The sequence below is a fragment of the Hemibagrus wyckioides genome, linkage group LG18, assembly GCF_019097595.1.
Source record: "Hemibagrus wyckioides isolate EC202008001 linkage group LG18, SWU_Hwy_1.0, whole genome shotgun sequence".
NCBI lineage: Eukaryota > Metazoa > Chordata > Actinopteri > Siluriformes > Bagridae > Hemibagrus > Hemibagrus wyckioides.
In genome coordinates, this window is record NC_080727.1 from 8521698 (window position 1) to 8547830 (window position 26133).

General features: G+C 38.3%; 1 protein-coding gene across 4 annotated transcripts in view; it reads left to right on the top strand.

Annotated features, from left to right (window-relative positions):
* LOC131369038 (transcription factor 4-like) overlaps window positions 1–26133 on the top strand; it is a 147778-nt gene that overhangs the window by 43588 nt on the left and 78057 nt on the right. For all 4 annotated transcript variants that reach the window (XM_058415438.1, XM_058415436.1, XM_058415439.1 and 1 more), the window contains exons 5-6: window positions 3083–3138; window positions 8197–8293. In XM_058415438.1, the coding sequence (XP_058271421.1) occupies window positions 3083–3138; window positions 8197–8293 (153 nt within the window). The remainder of the gene's footprint in view (window positions 1–3082; window positions 3139–8196; window positions 8294–26133) is intronic.

Below are 26133 nucleotides of genomic sequence, written 5' to 3' on the forward strand. Positions count from 1 at the left end.
TCCCTTCTCCTGCTTTCTCTCTCTCTCTCTCTCTCTCACTCTTCCCCTCCCTCTCTTCATCTCTTTCTCCCTCCTCTCTCCGTCTCTGTCTATCTCTCTCTCTCCCCCTCTCCTTCTCTCACTCTCTCTTTCCCTCCCTCTCTTCCCTTCTCTCTCTCTCTCTCTCTCTCTCTCCAGCTTTTCTTCTTTTCCTCAGCATTTCTGTGGCGCAATAAGTATATCACATGTATTTCTGAAGCACAGACGTTATTCACTTGGTCATCCCCCTTTCCCCTGTCCCTCTTGTAGATCATAGATGCATTGTTTTTACTTACACTTTGCATTTTTTGGAAAAAATGACAGATTTAATTCAGTTTGTTTAATATGCAACATCTGTTATTGACTGTCCAGTCTGATCTTCCTCCTACTTTACAGAGCAAGCATGGGGCAGAGATAATTCTGCCGTGTCGGACGTCTGTTAGCTCTTGTTGCTGTTTCTGTTTTTGACCACTAAGCAACATCTAAAAACGTTTGCAAATCAGGTGAAAATCAGCTTATATTAGTCAAATAGTGACATTCGTTTACATTCTTGGTCACTTAAAAGAGAGAACTATTTATTTTGATTACTAGTTATTCTTTAATAATTTGGAGTTTAAAACCTTATGAGTTGTAAATGAGGACTGCATGTGTAAACTGATTTAGATTTTAATTTACAGTTAATTGACTTAATTATTTTGGTAGCATTTGTGTATGTGTGTGTGTGTGTGTGTGGACTGTTTGACTGTCCTTCATTAAGCTCCAGAGACACAGACAGGAGCAAAGGTTTATGGGCTGTCTAGTAGAGTGACATACATGCTGGGTTCATTTAGGCAAGGGATAACAGATAGCTGTCTGCCAGGAGTGTGTTTGTGTGGGTTTATGTGTGTGTGTGTGTGTGTGTGTGAGCAGACAGGTGCTCTATAACCACCACAAAGGTGGCACTTTATGAACTCTTTGCTGCAGCAATACGGAATAATATGGAAAGGGTAATTAAGGTGTGTGTGTGTGTGTGAGAGGGAGTGTGTGTGTGTGTGTGTGTGTTAATCCTCAGATGTGTTTTCTGAAATATATGTGATTTATCGTGTGGAATGTGGAAGTGCAGTGTATGAGTGCACACTGAACCCATCAAAGCACACTGCTGCTCTTTATGTCTTTCTTTCTTTCTTTCTTTCTCAGTAAAGAGAGCGTGTGCTTCCTCTAAAGGATGCGTGTAATATAAATAGCCTGTGTCTGTTTCTTTGTGACGGCAGAGATAAATGCATTAATACATCTCTGTTTCATGTTGACCTGCTTTAATTTCATCTGCACGAGAGACATGGGCTCGTCTGTCACTCTAACTTTATTAGCCCCTGACAGAGGCTGCAGTGTGTAACATACACACACACACACACCCGCACACACATATATGCACAACTGGCTTTAACAGGTTGTCTAAGACTTTTAATTCAGCTCAGTAGTAGAAGAGATGTAGTGCAAATGTAGTGCGGCACCTGCATATTGATCACAGGGAGTTTCTTTCTTTCTCTTTTGTGCTGTCTCTGAGTTTTATTTTTTTATTTTTTTATTTTTTTTATTTTTTTATATATTTTTTGTTTTTAATAATTTGGCCTTTCACATTTTTATAAACATGAAAATAAAATAGGGATAAAATATTTTAATAATTTAATTTAATAATTTATTATTATTATTATTTTTTTTAGTTATTTAGGTATTTTTTCCCCCCTCTCCTTTCTCTGTTTCTCTTCTTCTGTAAAGCTGCTTTGAGACAATGTCCATTGTAAAAGGCGCTATACAAAATAAATTGAATTGAATTGAATTTAGCGTTATTACATACAATTCCTTAGCTGTACGTAGCTGATACGTAGAGTTCAGGAATCTTTAAATAGTAGAGCGGCGTGTTTTATTCCATTCCCATGCTCGGTCATTTCTAATGAACTTGGTGTTATGTGCAAGCTTCTGTTAAAGCTCATGCTACAATATTAAACTAACATTCAGGACAGATGCATTATTATGCATTATTATAGTTCATATTTCTGTTTACGTTACGTTTATTAGTCACACAAACACACATGCTGCCACCGACAGGACAAACTCTCAGTTACAGTGGAAAAGGATAAAATGATTTCTTTATGTTAAATGTAATTATTCTCAAGAATATCCATGCATTCCCTCTTATACATATTCAGCTAATAAAAATACGCAGTAGGTACATACTTAATACTGATGAAGTAGAGATAAGATTTGGCTTAACAGACACTCTACTTTGTGAGCCAGCTGTCTTGTATGTAATATGCAGCTGAGGTTTCTAATGCAAAACCATGTAGCTAACATTTATTCATATGTCTTTCATTTAGTCGTATGTTATTATATGTCTTTTAAGTAGTTTTGGTTAGAGAACTGATATTTTTTCCCAAATTTGTACTCGGGGTCAGTATATCTGATAGTATTTATTGTATGGCATAAGATAAAACCGTATTCACAATGCGTATTATCTCGCAATCCCTGCGACGGAAAAAGCATCAATATTACTACACGTAAACTAACACTCCTACACTGCAGATTTATACTGAGCAATGATAGAGAGAAAGAGTCTGACTTTTACCCAAAGTTGAACTTTTAAGCCGTGCCGATAGAGCGTGTGTTTATATCTAAAGCTGAAATAATCATAAACAAAGCCGACACTTCGGTTTTGAACGAGCTGTCGCCCTAAAATACATCCTGTTTATGTTGTATACCATTTATTTCCTGCCAGAAATCTAGCAAATCTATTACAGATATATCCATACAGGATTCATGTTTGATAAAGACAAGAAGGTGACAAAGTAATCACTTTGTTTGTTTCAGTGTGACTGATTCCTGTTTTTATGGTGATTGAAGATGGAATACACTGTACACTAATTCTCAGCACATAACTGATGATAATACACCCACACACACACACACACACACACACACACACACACACACTTTTTAGAAATACACTTGATATCCACTGTGTGTCTGTGTAAATGCAACCATAATTAAGATTAGGGAGTTAATCTGATCCGTCTTTTTCCTCTTGCAGCTGTGGAAGACAGACTGAGCTCAGCGTCCTGGGGAAATGGCAGCCGCATAACAAAGGTATCTGTCTGTCTGATCGATCTATCTATCTATCTATCTATCTATCTATCTATCTATCTATCTATCTATCTATCTATCTATCTATCTATCTATCTATCTGTCTGTCTGTGTGTCTATCTATCTATCTATCTATCTATCTATCTATCTATCTATCTATCTATCTATCTATCTATCTATCTATCTATCTATCTGTCTGTCTGTGTCTATCTATCTATCTATCTATCTATCTATCTATCTATCTGTCTGTCTGTGTGTCTATCTATCTATCTATCTATCTATCTATCTATCTATCTATCTATCTATCTATCTGTCTGTCTGTGTGTCTATCTATCTATCTATCTATCTATCTATCTATCTATCTATCTGTCTGTCTGTGTGTCTATCTATCTATCTATCTATCTATCTATCTATCTATCTATCTATCTATCTATCTATCTATCTATCTATCTATCTATCTATCTATCTGTCTGTCTGTGTGTCTATCTATCTATCTATCTATCTATCTATCTATCTATCTATCTATCTATCTATCTATCTGTCTGTCTGTGTGTCTATCTATCTATCTATCTATCTATCTATCTATCTATCTATCTATCTATCTATCTATCTATCTATCTATATATCTGTCTGTCTGTGTGTCTATCTATCTATCTATCTATCTATCTATCTATCTATCTATCTATCTATCTATCTGTCTGTCTGTCTGTCTGTCTGTCTGTCTGTCTATCTATCTATCTATCTATCCAACTATCTATCTATCTATCTGCCTGGCTGGCTGGCTGGCTGGCTATCTATCTATCTATCTATCTATCTATCTATCTATCTATCTATCTATCTATCTATCTATCTATCTATCTATCTATCTATCTGTCTGTCTGTCTGTCTGTCTGTCTGTCTGTCTATCTATCTATCTATCTATCTATCTATCTCTATGTCTGTCTGTCTGTCTGTCTATCTATCTATCTATCTATTTATCTGTCTGTCTGTCTGTCTGCCTGTCTGTCTGGCTATCTATCTATCTATCTATCTATCTATCTATCTATCTATCTATCTATCTATCTATCTGTCTGTCTGTCTGTCTGTCTGTCTATCTATCTATCTATCTATCTATCTATCTCTATGTCTGTCTGTCTGTCTATCTATCTATCTATCTATTTATCTGTCTGTCTGTCTGTCTGTCTGTCTGCCTGTCTGGCTATCTATCTATCTATCTATCTATCTATCTATCTATCTATCTATCTATCTATCTATCTGTCTGTCTGTCTGTCTGTCTGTCTGTCTGTCTGTCTGTCTATCTATCTATCTATCTATCTATCTATCTATCTATCTATCTATCTATCTCTATCTATCTATCTATCTATCTGCCTGGCTGGCTGTCTATCTATCTATCTATCTATCTATCTATCTATCTATCTATCTATCTATCTATCTATCTATCTATCTGCCTGGCTGGCTGTCTATCTATCTATCTATCTATCTATCTATCTATCTATCTATCTATCTATCTATCTATCTATCTATCTATCTATCTATCTATCTGCCTGGCTGGCTATCTATCTATCTATCTATCTATCTATCTATCTATCTATCTATCTATCTATCTATCTATCTATCTATCTATCTATCTCTCTGTCTGTCTGTCTATCTATCTATCTATCTATCTATCTATCTATCTATCTATCTATCTATCTATCTATCTATCTATCTATCTGCCTGGCTGGCTATCTATCTATCTATCTATCTATCTGTCTGTCTGTCTGTCTGTCTGTCTGTCTGCCTGTCTGTCTGCCTGTCTGTCTGTCTATCTATCTATCTATCTATCTATCTATCTATCTATCTATCTATCTATCTGTCTGTCTGTCTGTCTGTCTGTCTGTCTGTCTATCTATCTATCTATCTATCTATCTATCTATCTATCTATCTATCTATCTATCTATCTATCTCTATGTCTGTCTGTCTGTCTGTCTATCTATCTATCTATCTATTTATCTGTCTGTCTGTCTGTCTGTCTGCCTGTCTGGCTATGTATCTATCTATCTATCTATCTATCTATCTATCTATCTATCTATCTATCTATCTATCTATCTGTCTGTCTGTCTGTCTGTCTGTCTGTCTGTCTATCTATCTATCTATCTATCCAACTATCTATCTATCTATCTGCCTGGCTGGCTGGCTGGCTGGCTATCTATCTATCTATCTATCTATCTATCTATCTATCTATCTATCTATCTATCTATCTATCTATCTATCTATCTATCTATCTATCTATCTATCTATTTATCTATCTGTCTGTCTATCTATGTCTAGGAACACCTAGACACCAATACATTCATGCATTTATCCAATCAGCCAATCATGTGGCAGCAGCACAATGGAAAAAGTCATGATCTGAGATTTAGTTAATGTTCTCATCAAACATCAGAATGAATAAAAAGCATGATCTCTGTGACTTCAACTGTGGCATGCTTGGTGCTAGCAGATGGGCTGATCTGACTGTTCATACACTGCTGATCTCCTGGGATTTTCACACAACTCTCTCAAGACATTACACAGAATGGGGCGAAAAACAAAAAACAGCGAGTGAGTGACAGTTCTGTGGGTGGAAACACTTTGTTGATGAGAGAGATGGCAAGAATTGTTTTGAGCTACCAGGAATGATATAGTGAATCAGTGTAAATAATCACTCTTTACAACAGTTTTGAGCAGAAAAGAATCTCAGCTTGAACAAAACGTTGACCTTGAGATGGATGGACTATAAGAGCAAGGGACCACATCAGGGTCAGCCAAGATCAAGAATGTGAGGCTATCATGCACACAGGGTCATTAAAATCATTATTTTGGTTTTATTATTTATAGGTTATTATAGCAGTAAAGGGACTCTTGAATGGGATATACAACAAGAACATATGGGTGTGATGGTCAGATGTACACAGACTTTCTGGCTATTTAGTGTAGCTCAGTACAAGACTGTAGTCTGTTTGTCATTTCAGCCTTTGAAACATGGTTTTAGTTAGAGGAATGACAGAATGTAGTGTGTTTTATAAAGCTTAATTGGACTACAGTTGTGTCTGTCTTGATCTCTTATGGTATCTGTCTGTGTATCTGTGTATATCACCCATTCTATCTTTCTCTCTGTGGTCTTTCTGCGTTACGAGACCAAGAGCTTTGTATTTATTGTGCATAATTACTACCAACTGCTTAGTCATGATTATTTTTATTTTCTGACCTGAATTGTTTTGTCTCTCTGTTGATTGCTTGTCTGCTGAGTTCAGAGGTCGTACTGAGAAGGTCATGTGAGGTAAAAGCATGTCTGCCATCAGCAGAAATTCGAGATGTGAGGTGAAGGACATGCCTACCCAAGCACTTTCTGCTAATGCAAATGGAGGATTGTGACACTGATGCGCACTAAGGATGAACTCATTAGCCTCTGCCTTATTTAGCACTTTTCTGAGTTTAACTACTTCAGTTTTTGCTGTTTGTCGTACTGTTGGATGAAGTTTTTTTCGCTCATGTACTGACAGATTCCTGTGTGTGGAAGCTGCTCAGGACGTCGGTGTACTAGGCGATGGGTTACACCTCAAAAATGAACAGCATTAAAATCCATCCTTCCATCATTAAACTTATAGAAGAGTAGCAAGAAACACCTCTACTAAGAGCTGAGTCAAAGCTATCAGCCATAGGCTATGTGCTAAGTGTGCCGCTTACTGTGTATTAAAACACTGTGTACTGTCTTCACAATAGATAATGATTTCCAACACATTATGTTAGTTAAACTTTGTGGCTAAATCATTTTTATAGAAGGTCATTCTGTTGTATGGCATGTAGTGCACAAGTTTCTGGATAGATCAGTGTTGATGATTGTGAAGAATCTACGTATGTTTAAATAGACACTATACCCTGAACCAAATTGTGCATCCTAATTTTACTTGTATGAATAAACCACTGAACGGATCAAGCAGTATGTTGCTTAGTTTATTGATGAAAACCTGTAGCTAGCGGACACAGTATAAGGACGGATCAATATATATGATTATTATTAACTTTATTTCTAAGCTTTTGCCTTCTTGAAGGTTTTTCGTACAATTTTCTCTCCCCAGTAATTCAGCGTTTACAAGTAATAGTTTGTATCTGAAAATATTCATCACAGATAAAAAAATATATATATATATATCTTGACTGCTTTTTTAAAATAGCTAATGCTGTGAGATTATAATTGGGAGATGTGCAGTACAGCTGAGTGTTAATGTTAACATTAGCACCAAGCTTCATCACTCTCCCTGAAGACCATTTAATAGTTCGTTTGAATAAATTATCTCACTTAATGCCAGAGGATGTCTTATTCACATTATGCTTGTGTCATGTGTTTATTAAGAAAAAATGCAACCAAACCCATCATTCTTCTTGGAGGTGTTGTGTGAACAATTTCCATATTTAGCGTGTAACACATGAACTGGAATGATTATATCAATATCAGACTGTTAGTCAGGACAGTGAATAAAATATACGCTATCAAATCCATTCAATCCAATCCAATGCTTCAGCATACCAAGACATTTTGGACAATTTCATGCTCCAAACTTTGTGGGAACAGTTTGGGGATGACCCCTTCCTGTTGCAACATGACTGTGCACCAGTGCACAAATCAAGGTCCATAAAGACATGGATGAGAGAGTTTGGTGTGGAGGAACTTGACTGTCCTGCACAGAGTCCTGACTTCAACCCCATACACCTTTGGGATGAATTAGAGTGGAGACTTGAGCCAGGCCTTCTCATCCAAAATCTTGACCCCACAAATGCACTTCTAGAGGAATGGTCAAAAATTCCCATAAACACACTCCTAAACCTTGTGGAAAGACTTCCCAGAATAGTTGAAAGAGTTGCTGTTATAGTTGCAAAGGGCGGGCCAACTCTATATTCTATCCATGTGCGTATCCATGTGCATGTAAAGACAGGTGTCCCAAAACTTTTGGCAATATAGTGTATTCATATATATATATATATATATATATATATATACATAAATACACCTCTGCTGACCTTGGACTTTTATCGCTGCAGATTTACGTTGACGGCTCTCAATACTCGCACATGGCCGGCCGGGACTTGGGGTCACATGATGGCATCTCACCTCCTTACGTGAACTCTAGACTGGCAGGTAAGTGCTGAAGGTTCCCCATGTAACATCTGGACACTCACTGTATGTTATTATTAGATGTTGGTCAGAGGTAGCAGCAATGGTGTGTAAACAGGTTATAATGAGAATTGCATATATGACTGCGTAACATGATGAAATGAACAGGTTTGTGAATAAGGCTGGAGATTTCTTTAAACGGCTCAACTGGATTTTTGTTACCCTCCTCACCTTGTGTCTGAGTATGTGAGGTAAAGACACAAGGGTATTGTGGTTCAATTTGCAATATATGTTTGGCAGTAGCTATACTTAGTCTGAATGGTTTTGTTTGATTTTATTCCAAATCTACTACAAGGAAATCGTTTGGCTTCACCAGACCCTGTAAATATCACATTTAGTAAATCACCTGTCCATGTCATTAACTCTTTTTCTCTTCACACTTTCTCTGAGTGAATCTATACAGGCGTGATCTTCCACAGCTCATAACACTGCGCTGTACCATAGGCTGTTTATGCCACACTGCAAAATGGCCAGTGACACAGATAATCAGGCTGTGATACAAGAGCCCAAGACTAATTAAACTTGACATAAGTCATAAAAAATGTAATATAGAGCCCTAGGACATCCTGTTTATCTATGTTTGTCTCTCTCTCTCTCTCTCTCTTCCAATTGAAGCAGCAACTTCTCATAAATGATAGATAACATTCAGAATTAAAGCGACTGCAGGAGTGTAAGTGGGATTTTTCCCATGAGCTGTATTGTGTGGGTGTGAGTTTCTACCCAGTGGTAATGTTAAGCTCTTCTAATATAAGTTTTAAATGTTCATTACATTTAACCTTCAAACGTTCATGATGAGAGAGAGAACCTCAGTACCGACTGTCCTTCTTTGTTTGGAAATGACCGGGTTTGTGATCATATGTTTGTCTTAAGGCACACCGGGTGCCACTGTCTTCTGCTTCGTTTGTGGAATCCTCGTTTCCTCTGTTTTCCGTCTGAAGTGTTCACCTCCTGGACCAGGCTCATAACTCATTCACTCACATAGATTTAGCAGCGGGATGATTCTCCACAACCGAGAGATGTTAAGTTGAGATGTTTTGTGAGCAACAATGTTGCAAGGGACAAACCTAACATCACCATCAGGATGTGACAAATAGGCGTATGTTCAGGCTCACACACTGCATGGTTTTATAGTGCACATGTAGTGTTTATATTCATTCATTTTCCCTTCACATTTCCTGGTGGGGGTTGCAGTAACAGGCTGAGAAGGTCAGTCCAGACGTTTCTATCCCCAGCCATAGATTCATGCTCTTCCTGAGGATCCACAGATGTTCCCTAGCAAACTGTGAGATATAATCCTGGGTCTGCCCCAGGGTCTCTGTCCGGTGGGACATGCCTGATACAGCATACAGCGAAAACACTGGCACTGGGTTCATCAAACACTTCAATCCCGCAGCAGCACGGCAACTCTTTAGGGACTGACTCCGGAGCTGCACCGTGAAATAAAAACACACAGATCATTTTTCAAGGAGCCAAAAACGAACCTTATAATTATTCCTCACACCACATGGTTTGCTTCTCATTTGTATAAAGTTTAACTCCTTAACCTTTATGTAACGCATCACCTCCTGTTGCTGTAAATCACCCCCTTATTAAAAGAAATGAATGGGTTTCAGCTGTTTTGATGAGTTGTATGAATGCAAGGTAAGTCATCCCGGTGAAGGGTCATAAAGATGAATTGCAAACACATATTTCTAAATGAGCCTACATTCAGATTCAGATTTACTGTACCATTGCTGTGCAGTTAAAATGAACTGTACGTGTATTTCAGTGCATTACAGTGTCCTTAACATCCTACAATATGCATGTCAGATAGGTAAAGCTTATGTAGATAAGCCTGAAATCTTTAAAATGTGCAAATCTCAGAAAGAAGTGGGTTTTGGAAAAAAGCAGAACTTGTTTAGTTGTATAAAATCTACTATTATTCCAAATTTACCAGTTGTTGTTCTGGTAATGAAAATAGGAGGTAAAAAAACAACAACTAGTAAACCAACTTGCATTTTAACTTTAAATTCTGATCCAGAGCATCCAGAGTGTGTCAATATGTTAATGTCTCTGAAGGAGAGAGAGAGAGAGAGAGAGAGAGAGAGAGAGATAGAGATCACAGCAGTCCAGGCACACAAAGAGAAAAATTATGTAATGTTCTCCAGCACTGAGAACTTTACAGATTACAGTGACATGTTTTAGATAATCAGCACAGGGATTTGGGTCGCCCTCCAAGCCCACACACATTCATCCTGAGCACCAATTCTCTCTCTCCCTCTCTTTCTCTCTCTCTCCCCCACCCCTGTTTTTTTCTCTTGTACACTTTCTATCTTTCTCTCTTTTCCTCTGTTTGATTTTTTCTCTCTCTGTGTCTCTATGTCCTCACTCTCAACTTCCCTTCAGGCTTTACCCAGTTGGATATGTCTGCTTGCTCACTTGCTCTCTCTTTCTCTTTCTCCCTCCTCTCTCTCTCTTTCTCTCTCTCTCTCTCTCTCCTGCAGTCCAGTCTTTACTCTAGTCATTTAGAGCAGCATTAACTCATTAATTTCACTCTCAATCACCTCAGTGCTGTTGAGACTGTTTTTTTTCCCCTGCTTAGGTACACACAGGGATTTGTGTGTGTGTGTGTTACTGAAAACAACATATAAGAGCCAGTAGGTTTGAGATGTTAAGAGTTGGGGGGATTAGTATAATGTGTTTGTATATGCTTGTATGTTCATGTCTGTTTAATTGTGTGTGGCAGCAGCTAATGTGGGCCCAGACGTCACGCCTTGACATGCTAATCACACATCTGTCATTATTGTCATCGAAGTAGAGAAGAAAGTTTGACATAGTTGACATTAGAGTACTACCTGTGTGTGTGTGTGTGTGTGTGTGTGTGCATTTACTTTCCGCTACACTATATGTATTTATGACTGTGCAAGTTTTACTTATGATTGTGTGTGTGTGTGTGTGTGTGTGTGTATGTGTGTGAGGAAGAGACCAAGCAGGTGCAGGTGAGCACACACAGTGCTTCTTTACTGTCACTGTCCTGGCCACAAAGCACATGCAAGTTTTGGACTTGTAAGCAAGTTTGCTTGGAACTCGCCTTTTTTTTGTGTTTGTGATTCTTGTTTTTCCCTTCAGCACTTTTCACACAGCACCAGTTCAGTAGTGTTAATTCAGCAGAGGTTTTTCTCCCTGGATGTGCGATTTTTCTGCAAATCTTTGAAGTTTGGGAGAGTTTTGCTGAGCTTTTGTGATTTGCTGATAATTTATTAGCTCGTTTTCAAATGATGCACAGTGCAAAGTGAGAAATATTAATCAGGTCTGCTTGATTTTGTTTTGGTTTTGTTTTCAAGTTCTTGAAGCTGAGCACCCCGGGTCTGTGCAGCTCTTTACACATGTTATGTGCTCCTGTTACGCTTTAATTGTGTATGCAGCCTAAGTTTCTCAAGGGCATGCATTACAGCACAGAGATCATTATTAACTGTTTCTTCTAGTTAGGATGATATGGACTGCATAATGCATTTAGCTACAATTTTTGTGTGGTTATTTTGCATGCAATAGTAAACACTAAAGTCCTGTGAATAGGGGCAAAGTCATTCAGGAAGAGACTCATATCATACCTTAAAGGTGATCAGACAGAAGAATACTGTGTTAACTGAGGGCATGAAGCCTTTATGATCACCACCTATACATTACAGCAGAATTCTTTTCTTTATATATCCCAGCTGAGGAAGTTGGGTCAGAGCACAGGGGCAGCTATGATACAGCACCTCTGAAGCAGAGATGGTTAAGGACCTCGCTCAATTGCCCAACAGTGGAGCTTGGTGGGGCTTGAACCCAGATCCTCCACTCAGCAACTCAGAGGCAGAGCCTTAACCACTTGAGCCACCAATTTGATTTGCTCTAAGGAGATATGTGAACCATGATCATCTGTAGCACCGATGTTACTGGCATGGTCCATCAAGTTAGCTAGAAGCATTTTAGCTTGCTAGCAAAAAAAAAGAAGCATACATTTCAATAGAATTAATTATTTGAATTGGTCAATTTGAATTTCATGCAAATGTTATAGAAATGTTTGAATATTGCTTATTTTGCTGTATTTTATATAAATGAGTTCTTAGAAGGTAGAGCAAGTAACCCAAAGTTTAACCATTCATATCTTTTATATGAATTGAGGCACTCATAAGTCATATGTAAGATATGTGATCAGGACCTGAACGGGAGCTTTGGTATGTTTTAAGTGGTATCTTGGTGGTTAAGGTGTTAGATTACTCATCTGAAGGTTGTGAGTTCAAATCCCAGATCCCACAAGTTGTCCACCCTTGGGCCCCTGAGCAAGGCCCTTAACCCTCAAGGTGTTCAGGTGTATAAAATGAGATAAATATGTAAGTCGCTCTGGATAAGTGCATGCCATAAAAACTCAAAAAAGAATCCCGGGTTCGAACAGGCAGGGAACTTTTCTGTGTGGAGTTTGCATGTTCTCCCCGTGCCTGCGTGGGTTTACTCCGGTTTCCTCCCACAGTCCAAAAAACATGTACATTAGGTTGATTGGTAATTCTAAATTGCCCATAGGACTGAGTGTGAGTGTGTGTGGTTGTTTGTCTATATGTCTGGCCCTGTGATGGACTGGGTCCAGGGTGCACCCCTGCCTTTCACCCAATGTGTGCTCCAGCAGATCCCCGTGCTTTTTAGGGATAAAGCATGTATAGAAAATGGATGGATGGATGGATGAATGGATGAATTCACCCATTCATCTTCACTAATTGCTTTATCTTCATCAAGTCACTTGTCATACTGGTAACACTGGACAACATTCCCACACTCATTCACACCCAGGGGCTATCTAGTATAACCTACGTGAAACTGTCCGTAGGAGAAACTGTAGAAGTATTAGAAATCTACGCTAACACAGAGAGAAAATTGAAACTCCACTCAGACAATAATCTGGGGTCACGAGTGAACCGGTGTCTGGAGCTGTGAAGCAACATCTGCTACAATACTGTGATGTTTAGTAATTATTTTAACTACTTTTTGTGGGTGTATTTCCATAGCATGAAATATCAGTTTCATGCTGAAATATTCTGGTTAGAATGGTCAGACTGTGCTGCTATACACAGTATTGTTCAAGCAAAAACAAGCTGTAAAGAACAGATAACTGAGATGTGAATCTCACTTCACACAGGCCATTATTTGAGTTGAGCTCAAATCCATAGAAGGTCCAAACACCAGTGTGCACAGCTTTGGTGTTAATGGCTCACGTACATATGCTTAATTAAGTCACATAGATATGCTTAACAGTGTCATACTACTGATAAGAAATATATTAACTATATCTGTCTACTGGTTTTCTCAGCCTTAACATTTCCTGTGCATGCAGGCCCAAGAGTATGCATTACCCACGCACACACACACACTTGCCCAGATGGCATTTGATGGGCAGAGTCGAGGGTCCTGAAGGCATGTGACCCCTCCTCACTCCAATCTTCACCTTCGCCATTCTAATTAACACACTCCTTCATTTCTGGAACCACCCCCTTGACACCGGGTCTGATGCTTCCTACTCCTCTGAGGTTTTATCCCCCCCCGCAGGCTAGTTGCCCCACTGTGGGAGAGAGGTGAGGGTGCAATAAACGAGCAGAGTGGAAAGATGAGGGATGAAGAAAGAGAGAGAGAGAGAGAGAGAGAGAGGCACTAAGGTGAGCATTTTTGGCATGAATCCCATAGCTGAGAATCTCAGCTGGGTAACGTCAGGTGTAAATTGACCATTAACTCCATAGACACAAGTACTTAATTAAAAATAAATAAATAAATAAATAAAGTTTCACAGTTATTTATGTTATTTAAATAACTAATAGCAGCAGTAATGTTTGCAGTTATTCAGGGTGTTTCTTCTTTTTTTAAGTACAAGTATGTTTTTCAAAATACTGATTAAAATGCATTTCAGTCTATTTTATAAATATTATAAAATTCATTTTGTCCGCTTCTATTTGGTTTATTTCTTTTATAGCCATAGAAGCCACAGTTTTTGGCTTATAATTTATAAAAAAAACATTTGTGATATATATATGCTAAATGCTAAACTGGAGCTTATATGCAGATTATTAAACTGATGCTGGTTTTATTGTGTAGCATTCTTCAGTATTTTTCTGCAGGACCAAATCAGTCCAAATCCTGTAACAAATGGCAAAGAATGGAATTTAATTTAATACATATTAAAGAACTTAATCATTTTAAAAAAAAAATTAGTTAGGTATGATTTTATCATCGTTTTTATCTCATATTTTATCTTATTTTTTATGCTCACTGTAAATATATTTTTTTCTTTTTAATTATTTATACTATCATTAAATGATATTTTGATTTATTTATTTTTATTTTTTTATTTTTTTACAAATAAAATATTGAACACCTCTAATGCACATACATCCTGGTGCCTGGAATACACACACACACACACACACACACACACATGTACATGCAGACTGGAACTGTTGAAGCATCCTGGCTATTCATTGGAGAAAATGTGTGATTGGTCTGTCGCCTGAGGGCACGCCCCCAAGCATTTAGCTAGAATGAACACACATACGTGCACACACACACACACACACACACACACACAGTGATGCTAGTTTTCTTGTGATTGCACTATTATTGTAGTTGATGCTTATTTTAATTCGTTTTTTTTTTTTAATTAATTAATTTTTTGAAACCGCTAAATAAGTTTCTCATGTGTCGTATAAGGCAAATAAAAAATAATCCACCAGTTGAACAAGGAGGGAAAAAAGAGATAGTGAGTACAAGAAAGAGAGAGAGCGATAGATGTGAGGGATCCAGAGGATAAAAACTGAGTGAGAGAGCTGAGGGCATGGAGGAAGTGTGTGTGTGTGTGTGTGTGTGTGTGTGTAAGAAATACATGTAAGGGAGACAGCCGCTGGGAGAAACGTGAAGTGGATCGACATCGTGTTGAGGAGGAGTAAGACAGAGTGTGTGTGTGTGTGTGTGTGTGTGTGTGTGTGTGAGTGAGATGAAGATGTCAGGCCTAGCTCAGTGCTGCAGATGAGTCCTTTCGACAGCATGTAGGGCCGAGCATGTGTGTGTGTGTATGTGTGTGTGTGTGTGTGTGTGAGAGAGAGAGGGAAAGAGAGAGCCTGTGTGCGTGTGTGTGCATGTGTGTGCAGATGAGCCCTCGTGGGAGAAGGGCCGGGTTGCTCATGTAGGACCCCTCTCTCTCTCTCTCTCTCTCTCTCTCACTGTGTGTTTGGTGTGTGTGTATGAGAGAGAGAGAGAGAGAGAGAGAGTGTGTGTGTGTGTGTGTGACAGACTGTGAAATGGCGCGTTGTTGCGCGGCTGTGCTGCACCTGGGCCCTTCAGCTCTGATTGATTGGTTTGGTCATGTGTAATGGGCCCATCTGCCTACTCCTGTTTTTCTTTTTTACTCATAAACACTGTTCCCAGCGGCTGAAGGCGGATCAACTGGATTTTGTTGTTTTTTCCATTCTTTATATTAAAAAAAAAAAGAGAGGATGAGGGAATGAAGAGTTCGATTATTTTTAGAAGGCAAAAAAAAAAACGAATGCAAGAAGAACGCACCTCAATTCTCTATCTATCTCTCATAGGTTTGAAGGTGTGCAGAAGTGTGTGTTCTATCTCTCCTCCTGTTCAGGTGTCCTCGCTCCATCTCCCATTCTTTTTAACGATGACGAAAAAAGCTTTGTGAAGGATTTGGCACAAATCTCCATTATGACTTTTAATGCAGCCAGGAGTTTCCTGTAACGGAGCCAAAACTTAATTAAAGCTGCTGACATCATGCTGGAGTAATTAAGCATGGCATTAATTAAGCCAGAATAATTCTCTCTTCTTTTCTTTTTTTTTTTTTTTCTCATTAATTTAAATATTTTTTTTTTTTGAGCATTTAGGAGTTTTGGGGTTGTAGCTCGATCGAGGGATGACAATGGCCCAAGCGTGGAAGTGAAAGACAGGATGCGAATGAGAAGCGAGAGAAAACGTGAAGGAAAGTCCCGGCGGACCAGAAAGAAAAAGGGGGAAAAGTTTACTTTCACCAGCCTCCGTTTTGTACGAGGCTGATCGGATCCATGCATCCTGATGGCTAATTACGCTTCGGAGAGCATCGACAGCTGCATTCATCATCATAAAACGTAATAATTAATGACATTCCGACAAAGAAAAATATGCAAATGAGCACTCATTAGCATTTTCATATTCAGCTCCGATAATGCTTTTGCTGACAAGGTTGTAATTAATGAAAATTCATGTCGCGGTCGGGAGATTGGATCGGCTTCATTCCGCGCACAATTCCCAAACGCTGGCATTATGGAGAACGGGGAGCGCTGCCAACTTTTTCTGGGAAAAAAAGAGAAAGAAAGGGGAAAAAAAACACCCCTAAAAGCAGCACATGCAAATGAGGAGCTGGCACGATGGAGGGATTTGGGAAGGGAGGAGGGGAAGAGCGAGCGAGTGTATGTTTGGGGGGCTGATCTGTTTAACTCTTACGGGTTTTGTCCCAAACAACAGCAGTAATTGCAACTATTTTACTTTTAATGCAACTCGTTTTTCTCTCTCTTTACTGTTTTCAACACTTCCAGAGGATTTGCTGCTCTGAAACTTTAGGTTAGGATGATGTCACGGGTGTGTTCTGCTCTCTTTTGGTCCTCGCTCCTGAGGGCGGTTTTAATATCGCCTTTCTCCTGCCCTTACAGTGTATTTGTGTGATAGTTAGTTAGGTAGTTAGCTTGAGGTTTTTCTTAATGAACTGATATAACACACTAATAATGGAGCAGTTAATGAACACACTGACTGCGTTGCTGCATCCTCTTTTGTTTGTGCATGTGTGTGTGTGTGAGAGAGAGAGAGAGAGAGAGAGAGAGAGTGTGTGTGTGAGTGTTAGCGCTGTGAGGAACGTGTGAGCGCATTTGGGAACACACACCTGTGTGTCTGAGGGAACGGAGAATTGCAGCTGATTAGCATCAATCTACAGAGGTGCTGCAGCAGAGATGGAGCTGGGAGAGAGGGAGAGAGAGAGAGAGAGAGCGTGGGTGGGTGGGTGGGTGTGTGTGGGTGTTAGTGTCTGAGAGTTAGACAGGAGGTGTGACCTATCTCTCTTTGAGGGTTAGAAGCTCTCACAAAGAAACTAAGCGATAAGGTGTCTTTCCATCTGTTTACCGAGGAAGCTGTGTGTGTGTGCGTGTGTGTGCGTGTGTGTGTGTGTGTGTGTGTGTAAAACATGATGACAGTACATGTAGTGTAATGTATTAGTATGCTGTGCATTATTTATCATAAAACTATGCATATAACAATCACAAAGTATTAATTTAATCTTGTGTGATTAGTAGCAGATTATAGCATATGTAGAAGCTACAGTTCGGAATATATGAACACTCCATCACACAATCTGACTCACTGACAGGTCAAAACACTGCAAATTATATTAATTTAAGCGAACAAATAAAGTTACTTAAAAATACTTATTTTATATTATAATATTGTGTATTAGGAAAGCTATAAACAAACAAAAATGCCCAATTAGGAAACAAATTAAACCCCTATATTATATTATATTATATTATATTATATTATATTATATTATATTATATTATATTATATTATATTATATTATATTATATTATATTATATTATATTTCATTTTTTATTATATGATACTATATACTATATTATAAACGTTCATATTATATTATACTATATATTATCATATTATATCATATATTACAAATAAAATATATATATATATACATATATATACACAAATAAAAACATGCCTCTTTACAGCATAACCATACATAATAAAACAAAATATTTTATCCAGATATTTTGGATGTTAGTTTTTTATTTTTATTCATTTGGTTTTTTTATACTGCATAATTGTTTTTTTAAAGTTGCGTAAATTTCAGGCAATTTTAATATTATTTAAAAAGTGCCTTCTGACAGAAACAAGAGAAATCCAAAATTATTATATGGAAAATTATATGGATTAAAATAAAGAATAAAAATTCATTAATACCAATATCATATAAAACAAATCCATATAATTTTGATATTATTATATTAATAATAAATATATAATATAAATATATTGAATATATGTGAATTTTTTTTATCATGACATCTGTAAATTAAAAAAAAAAAAATCTATATATACTTTTTTATATGTAATTATAATTTTACAAAATAATATATATGGTTTATTATGTATATTCACTTACAAATATTTAAGATGTCAGCACTCCAACCGTGTAGTGTTAAATATTTCTTGGGGGGAAAAAAAAAATACATGTCGAATCAGTGGTTTTGCCTAAATAAAAGCACATGCTTGTGTGTCAGCGGTTTCTATTTGCCGAAGGTTTCAAATGCCCCTAAATTCACCCTGTTGCTGGTGACAGGAGTTCTTTTTTTTACCCCCGACTAAAAGATTTAAAAGTGAAGGCGATTTGCATCGGGGTGTGACTAATCCGGTCCACATTCAAATAAAATGTCATGTAGTGCTGCGTCAGGATCTGTTAATGCAGGAAAAGAGTCAGGAAATGACTTCACAAGGGCAGACACGTCCATTCAATTTCTCTCTCTCTCTCTCTCTCTCTCTCTCTCTCTCGCTCGCTCGCTCTGTTGTGAATGAGCTGCATGTTATTAGCGCTTCTTTAAGGCAGATCGAGAGTTCGTCTGAGCCGGAGTTCTGCAGCTTAAGCCACCTCGGCGCTGCCATATTTAATTTAGCGTGTCGCTCCAATGAATCTGAATAAGAAAAGAGTCAGAGGCAAAATACAGCCCTGAAAATTTGATGAGCAAGAAAATAAATGAGTTAAAGAGAGGAAATATTTTAAGGACGTGATCGTGTGCTATATTGTAGATGCTGCTGATGTGGGTGCTTTTTGTGCTGTGTGTATTGTGTGTGTGTGTGTGTGTGTGTGTGCCAGATTGGCACCGGGTTACTGTTGAAGGAGGGGGTTGGGGTACATTTGCCCTTAATATTCTCATGCCACACACAGACACACAAAGATGCATAAACATACTTGATGGCCACATCATTATTCTAGCTACATATTATTAATAGATATAAATGTTTTATTCTTAACAGCAAGATGTAACTGAGCCATTCAGTTCACCCATTCAGTGCTCAATAACTGCTTCGTGGTTAGGGGTTTTCGGAAATACCGGACACGATGCGCGAATACACCCTGGATGGAACACCACACATAGAATCACACACTCATACACACTTAGGGGAAAATTAAATCCATGTTTCTCTGAGGGTTTCTCTGAGGTTTGGAGGAAACCAGAGAACTCTGAGGAAAGCCACATAGAGGACCAAGGATCCAGTCCGGGAACCTTGAGCTGCTTCAATGTCTACAGAGCATTTCTGGAAAATTCCTCCAAAGAAGGGCATTTTTATTCTGACAAAAAACAAAACAAAAACGGCAGAGCTTAATTAAAGATGTGTTTGGTTTTTTTGTTAGTGTCTTAATTGAAAAGTTGTATTTCAGTGCTATGTTACATGTCTTGAAACAAAAGATGAAACAGAGAGAGAGAGAGAGAGAGAGAGAGAGTGTTTGTGTGTGTGTGTGTGTGTGTTTGCAAGTGTTCATGCCCCTTCTGCAGCTTGGCACAGCAAACACTCTCTTGCTGCTCTGGCTTTGTATCCCCATGAACGCGGGTGCATGGATTTGTGACAGTTTTGTACCTTGCATGTGTATTTGTGGGGTTATTTGTGAGTATGTGTTTACTGTGTGTGTGTGCTGTTGTTTTTTGCATCTTGTATATGAGTGTGTGTGTGTGTGTGTGTGAATATCTGCAATTTTAATACATTATGTATTAAGTTGATGTAAGTGTGTATACATGAATTTGTGGGTGTTTGTGGTTATTTTGTACATTGCTATGTTTTGTGTGTGTGTGTGTGTGTTTTATGTGTGTGTGTGTGTTTTGTGTGTGTGTGTGTGTTTGTCTGTGTGATGTGATAGAAGTCTTAGCTCTGCTCTGATTGGCCGGTTTCCAGCTCCTCTGTTCTAATGCAGGGCTTTTGAAGTGCAGTTTGGAGTGCAGGGGCATTTAACACCAGCCGTGCCAACTCTCTGTCTCTGAGCAGCACGCACGCTTACCCCCGGGGTAACAGGGGGGCAAAAACACAGAGTGGCAGTAAAGAGGGGAGCAGGCTTTAGGGCTCAGTGTGTTAGATGCTAAGAAACACTTCATATGTGTTTTAAACCCTTCTCAAACCAGGAGGATACAAGATTAGTATGTTTGGGTATTTATTTATTTTTTTGGGTGATTCTCTTTTCCTATGTATGTGTGTCTCTGCCCAAAAGCAAGGACTAGTGTGAAGGCAGGAGTTAATTAACACACAGCCCTAAAGGACAAATGCTTCATATTTGTATTGAACTCGGGTGTTTTGCATTTGTTTAATTATTTTGTTGGCAGAGAAGGTTCAGTGGCCTGACACAGACTGGTTTGTGCTTAGAGTGAGCTGCCCTGCTTTATTTATCTCTGGTGTGTGTGTGTGTGTTTAGTGTAGTGTTAGTGTTTAGATCACTTTGTTTGGCGGTGTCTATATTGATGCTCTGATCCAGTACAGAGCCTATACCTCTAACTGGTAAAGACTGGATCTTTTTTGCTGTGAACATGCGAGATGTCATCTGACACGTAATAGACATACATGTACATAAGACACAAATAATCTAAAGACACGCTCTGTATGTGATGTTCTGTATAAATCAGCACGAGAATGTGTGTGTGTGTGTGTGTGTGCATTTATTATGTAAATACAATTATGTGTGAAGTATGAGGGTTAGTGGGTAGTGTATAGTCTGTATAGAAGAGGTGTGTATGTACTGGGGTGAGGGTATTTTACAGGTATCTGTGATGGGTATTTTAGTAGGAAACATTTAGTGTGTATGAATACGTGTTTTGTGCTGTAAGCTGTTATTTGAACCCAAGTTAACAGACCTATAACACACCACTTGTGAGCTTGCACTAATCTAGAGCCATGACATAACAATTTAAGGATTTTTTTCTTCAGTGTTTTGTCAAATTTTACACATTAATCAAGATTACGGTTAAGGACTTGTCACATGTACAGATCTGCTTTTTAAAAACTGGTATATAAGCCTAAGCTTACACTGTGTAAACTCTAGTATACAAAGTACAGATGGCTACATATTCTAGTTAATGTACTGACTTTTTGCTGGCCGGTTTTTGTGTTTGATTTTGTCTATGCGATTTTATCTGCTATTTCTGTGCGATTTTGTCAAATCTGGCAACCCAGATCATCGTACATATGTTCTGAACACATAGAGCTAACAAGAAATTCAACACAAACAGGACTTTTGTGACACTGGCAATTTTCCAATTGTTATAGAAGCTGCAGTGGACCATTAAAACGAACGAAAACAGTTATTCCAGGCACAAAACTCCAAGACATATCAGCTGATTTAATGCTTTCCATGCACATGTTTTGAAAATAGAGCTTTTATATAATAAGAATTTTATTCATTGAAATGTTATTTTAGTTAGAGCTTGCGTAGTGAATTTAGCAGGCACAGTGTGCATGATGACCTTTAATAAATCGAAGGCTAATTTCAGATTCACTGGAAGCATATTTTACCATCACCTGCATCACTGAGACAGAGAGAATGAGAAGGAAGTAGACAGAATAAGAAGTGAGAAAAGTGAAAGAGAACTGAAAGATTTATTATTAAAATCAGCTTAAATTATTATTAAAAATTCTATTCTTTGGATAGTTGAAAGTTCCTAGCTTCCTAATGAGGTTCTACTTCCTAATGAGGTTCTACTTTTCTGCCTTTTCTACCCTTTCTGCTGTGGTCTCAGTTGTGGGGTTCTACATATAACCTTCAAGTTATCCCCTAGAGGGAAAATCAAAGAACTCTATACTCAGTATGTGTGTATATGTGTGTTGCGTTGCGTAATGTTCTTGTTCATCACAAAAAAAACGAAGTGGGTCAGGTGTGTGTTACACTCATTATCCTCCTCCAGCTGTTCAGCTGCTGTTTTTACCCACAATCCCCTGGTGCTGAGTAGAGGTGTTAGAGCCATTCATTACCATTTCTGACCTTTTCTTTATTAACACATTCCCTTCTTGATTATCTGTCTTTCCTCCTGCTTCCTCTACCTCCATCACTCAATGCTCTCAGTATTTCGAAACTTGATTCGTAAAAACTTTCAACACAAAAAGTGGCTAAGACACGAAAGATTTATGATGTCTAACTTGAACTAAAGAACGGTAGTATAAATGTGCAAACCTAAGAATACAAATGTTATATTTTAAAGTAAAAATATATCTATTTTTCCGTAGCCTGGGGCCTTTCCCAGAGGATTCAGGGCGCAAGGCAGGGGACACCCTGGACGGGTGCCAGCCCATTGTAGGGCACAATCACTCTCTCTCTCTCACACACACACACACACACACACACACATTCACACACTATGAACAATTCAGAGATGCCAGTCAGCCTACAACGCATGTTTTTGCACTGGATGAGGAAACCAGAGTACCCGGAGGAAATCCCTATAGAACATAGCAAATTCAGCAGGAATCGAACCCCCAAGCCTTGATGCGTGATGCCACCAGCTTATAATATCAATTATGTATATTCATTGTTCAGGACATTCCAGAGTAACATTAAAACCATAGCAGCATTATACTTAACACTTTTAGTACCAAAAATATTTTGTACTGTTATTAAATGTCAGTATTAAATATATATATATATATATATATATATATATATATATATATATATATATATATATATATATATATATAGGTTATTTGTGATTTGTCACATTGTCAATCTGGAATTAGCCTTAAGATGGGTAAATTGTGGCCTTAAATGGACGCACACGGTCAACAAAAATCCTCAGATACTCAGGCTGTGGCATTCTTGCAATGCTCAACTTGGATTAAGAAGCCCAGTGTATGCCAACAATGCACTGCCTACACTATTACACCACCACAAGGCTGACTGGGTACATGATATCTATTCTGATTAGATGCTTGACGCTCAGATCAAACTACAGAATGAGACGTTTCAGTTACGAAAAGGCATTACTGAGGATAATAATACAAACAAATCCAAAATGCATAGTGTTTTAAAAGTCATGTACAGAATAACTCTTTTATGAGATAGAAGTTTTATTGAAATTGTTTCGTTGTTGTGACAGAACTGTTTATAGTTCGGTCTGAATGATAGCTCATCAAAATAATAGCAGTTCTTTGTAGTGGAACACCAGAGTGTGAAAAGAGGGACAAAGGATATTAGATGAAGCACATTATTCCGTGTTTAGTTACATAACGCTCTCGCTCTTCCTCTCCGTTAAATACCTGTCTGAGTGTAAATTTCATTATCAAATTATGGTCATATTATAATAGAATTACTGTAGAGGAATTCATTCAGTAAATGGCATCTACTCATCAGCGGAGTAAACAATGCTGTACGACACATTTTACACACACACACACACACACACGCTAAAATGGAAGTCACAATTCAGTCTCACTCACACTCTCGGTGTATCATTTCTCGCAAAAGATCCTGCATGTGATTATTTTTAGTGCGAGCACCCTGCTATTATCTGATTAGGTGGGAGCAATGATACTGAGATGCTGTCTTGCACTTGTCCCCCCCTTCTCTCTCTCTCTCTCTCTCCCTCTCTCTCTCTCTCTCTCTCTCACTCACTCACTCACTCTCCATCTGTGTGTTTTGCATCCTGTATCTCTTTTTCCGCTTGTCTCACTTGCGTCATCTGTCTTTTTTTTTTTTTCTTCTCCTTAACTGTCTCACATTTGTAGTCATCCTCTCAGTTCTATATTAATATAAGTATGAACAGAAACACACTCCCACTTACAAAGGGAAAGAGAGGCAGGTTGATCTTACAGCCTTTACAAATGTAGCATGCTAATAAATCTCTCTCGAATCAGCGAATTTCACAGGGAAATAAGGAAAGGGTGCGAGAGAGATGAAAACATCAAAATCCTAAAAGTGAGGTGAATTGAAAGAGAGATATGGATAAAGACTTGAACTTGAGTCAAAGCCTTTAATTGTAATGCATTTGCAGAGCTGCTCTCCTGCCATATGGTCTAGCATGGAACATTTAACTTGTCAAGCGTAATGGATTGACCTGGAAGCAGAGTTTCGCTCGGAGCGTTTGCGCCTTTTGGAGGATGTTCTCACCGACTTTATGCTTTCTGTTTCTTTCATCATCCCGTTCTACGTTGAGACGCACGGCCGGATCCCCTTTAAGACGTCGGCCTATCCGGAAAGGATACGTAATAGCATAAAGTTGTCTTTGAGCATAAACAAAGGTGACATTTTAACTGGACCCAAAAAAAAAAAAAAGTCAATGACATGTGAAAATGTAAATGAGCGTGACGTCTATCAGATTGTGTTAATACATCAGGTATTTCATATTTGCTGGGCATTATTATTATTATTATTATTATTATTATTATTATTATTATTAGTATTATTATTATTATTATTATTATTATTATTATTATTATTATTATTATTATTATTATTATTATTATTATTATCCCAGCTCTGAGAATTATAAAACTATATCCATAGGGTTAAGACTCTCTGCTTTAAACAGCCCGTAAATTCATAGAACGAGTATCAATTTATATATTGTGGTGTTCCACAATAGAATTGAGAATCAAGCCTTCTCAGTTGCATAACAGGTCATGGGATGTCCATTTCTGTGTGCTGACCAATCTTAGATGTACAGGGTGAGTGTACTCCAGCTGACGAATTCAGACCATCTGACAAATGTGCATGTGGAATTATCTATCTATCTATCTATCTATCTATCTATCTATCTATCTATCTATCTATCTATCTATCTATCTGCCGGTCTGTCTGTCCGTCCGTCCGTCCATCCATCCATCCATCCATCCATCCATCCATCCATCTATCTATCTATCTATCTATCTATCTATCTATCTATCTATCTATCTATCTATCTATCTATCTATCTATCTGCCGGTCTGTCCGTCCGTCCATCCATCCATCCATCCATCCATCCATCTATCCATCCATCCATCCATCCATCCATCTATCTATCTATCTATCTATCTATCTATCTATCTATCTATCTATCTATCTATCTGCCGGTCTGTCTGTCCGTCCGTCCGTCCATCCATCCATCCATCCATCCATCCATCTAGCCATCCATCCATCTATCTATCTATCTATCTATCTATCTATCTATCTATCTATCTATCTATCTATCTATCTATCTGTCTGTCTGTCTGTCTGTCTGTCTGTCTGTCTGTCTGTCTATCTATGTAACAAAATCACACAGCTTTATTCAGTGTGCTATGAGGATAGAAGCTGTTCTGAGATCAGCAGTTAAGAGAAGCTTGCCTTTCATCAGTGTGTTATAACACCAGTAACACCTGTTCTGAGATCAGTCGTTAGGAGTGCATCCTGTTTCATGAGTGTCTTATAAGGATAGGAGCTGTTCTAAGATCAGCAGTCAGCCGTGGATTGGTGGCATGTTGGACGGTGTAGGTTTCCCAGACTCCTCAGCAGCTGCAGCATTGTGTCTCCCCAGCTGTTTCTGACACATCACCTGCTCATACACACACACACACACACACACACACATACGCACATACATACACAAAGCCATCATGGCATCGCCATAATTATAGCCACTAAGGGGGGTGGAGGTGGGGGTGTGCATCTATTAGGGTCTTTCGGAAAAGGGAACGCACACACACACACACACATACACGTGCAGGCACAGTGGGAAGATTCAGTATTTACATGCTTGGCATTATTTTTCCG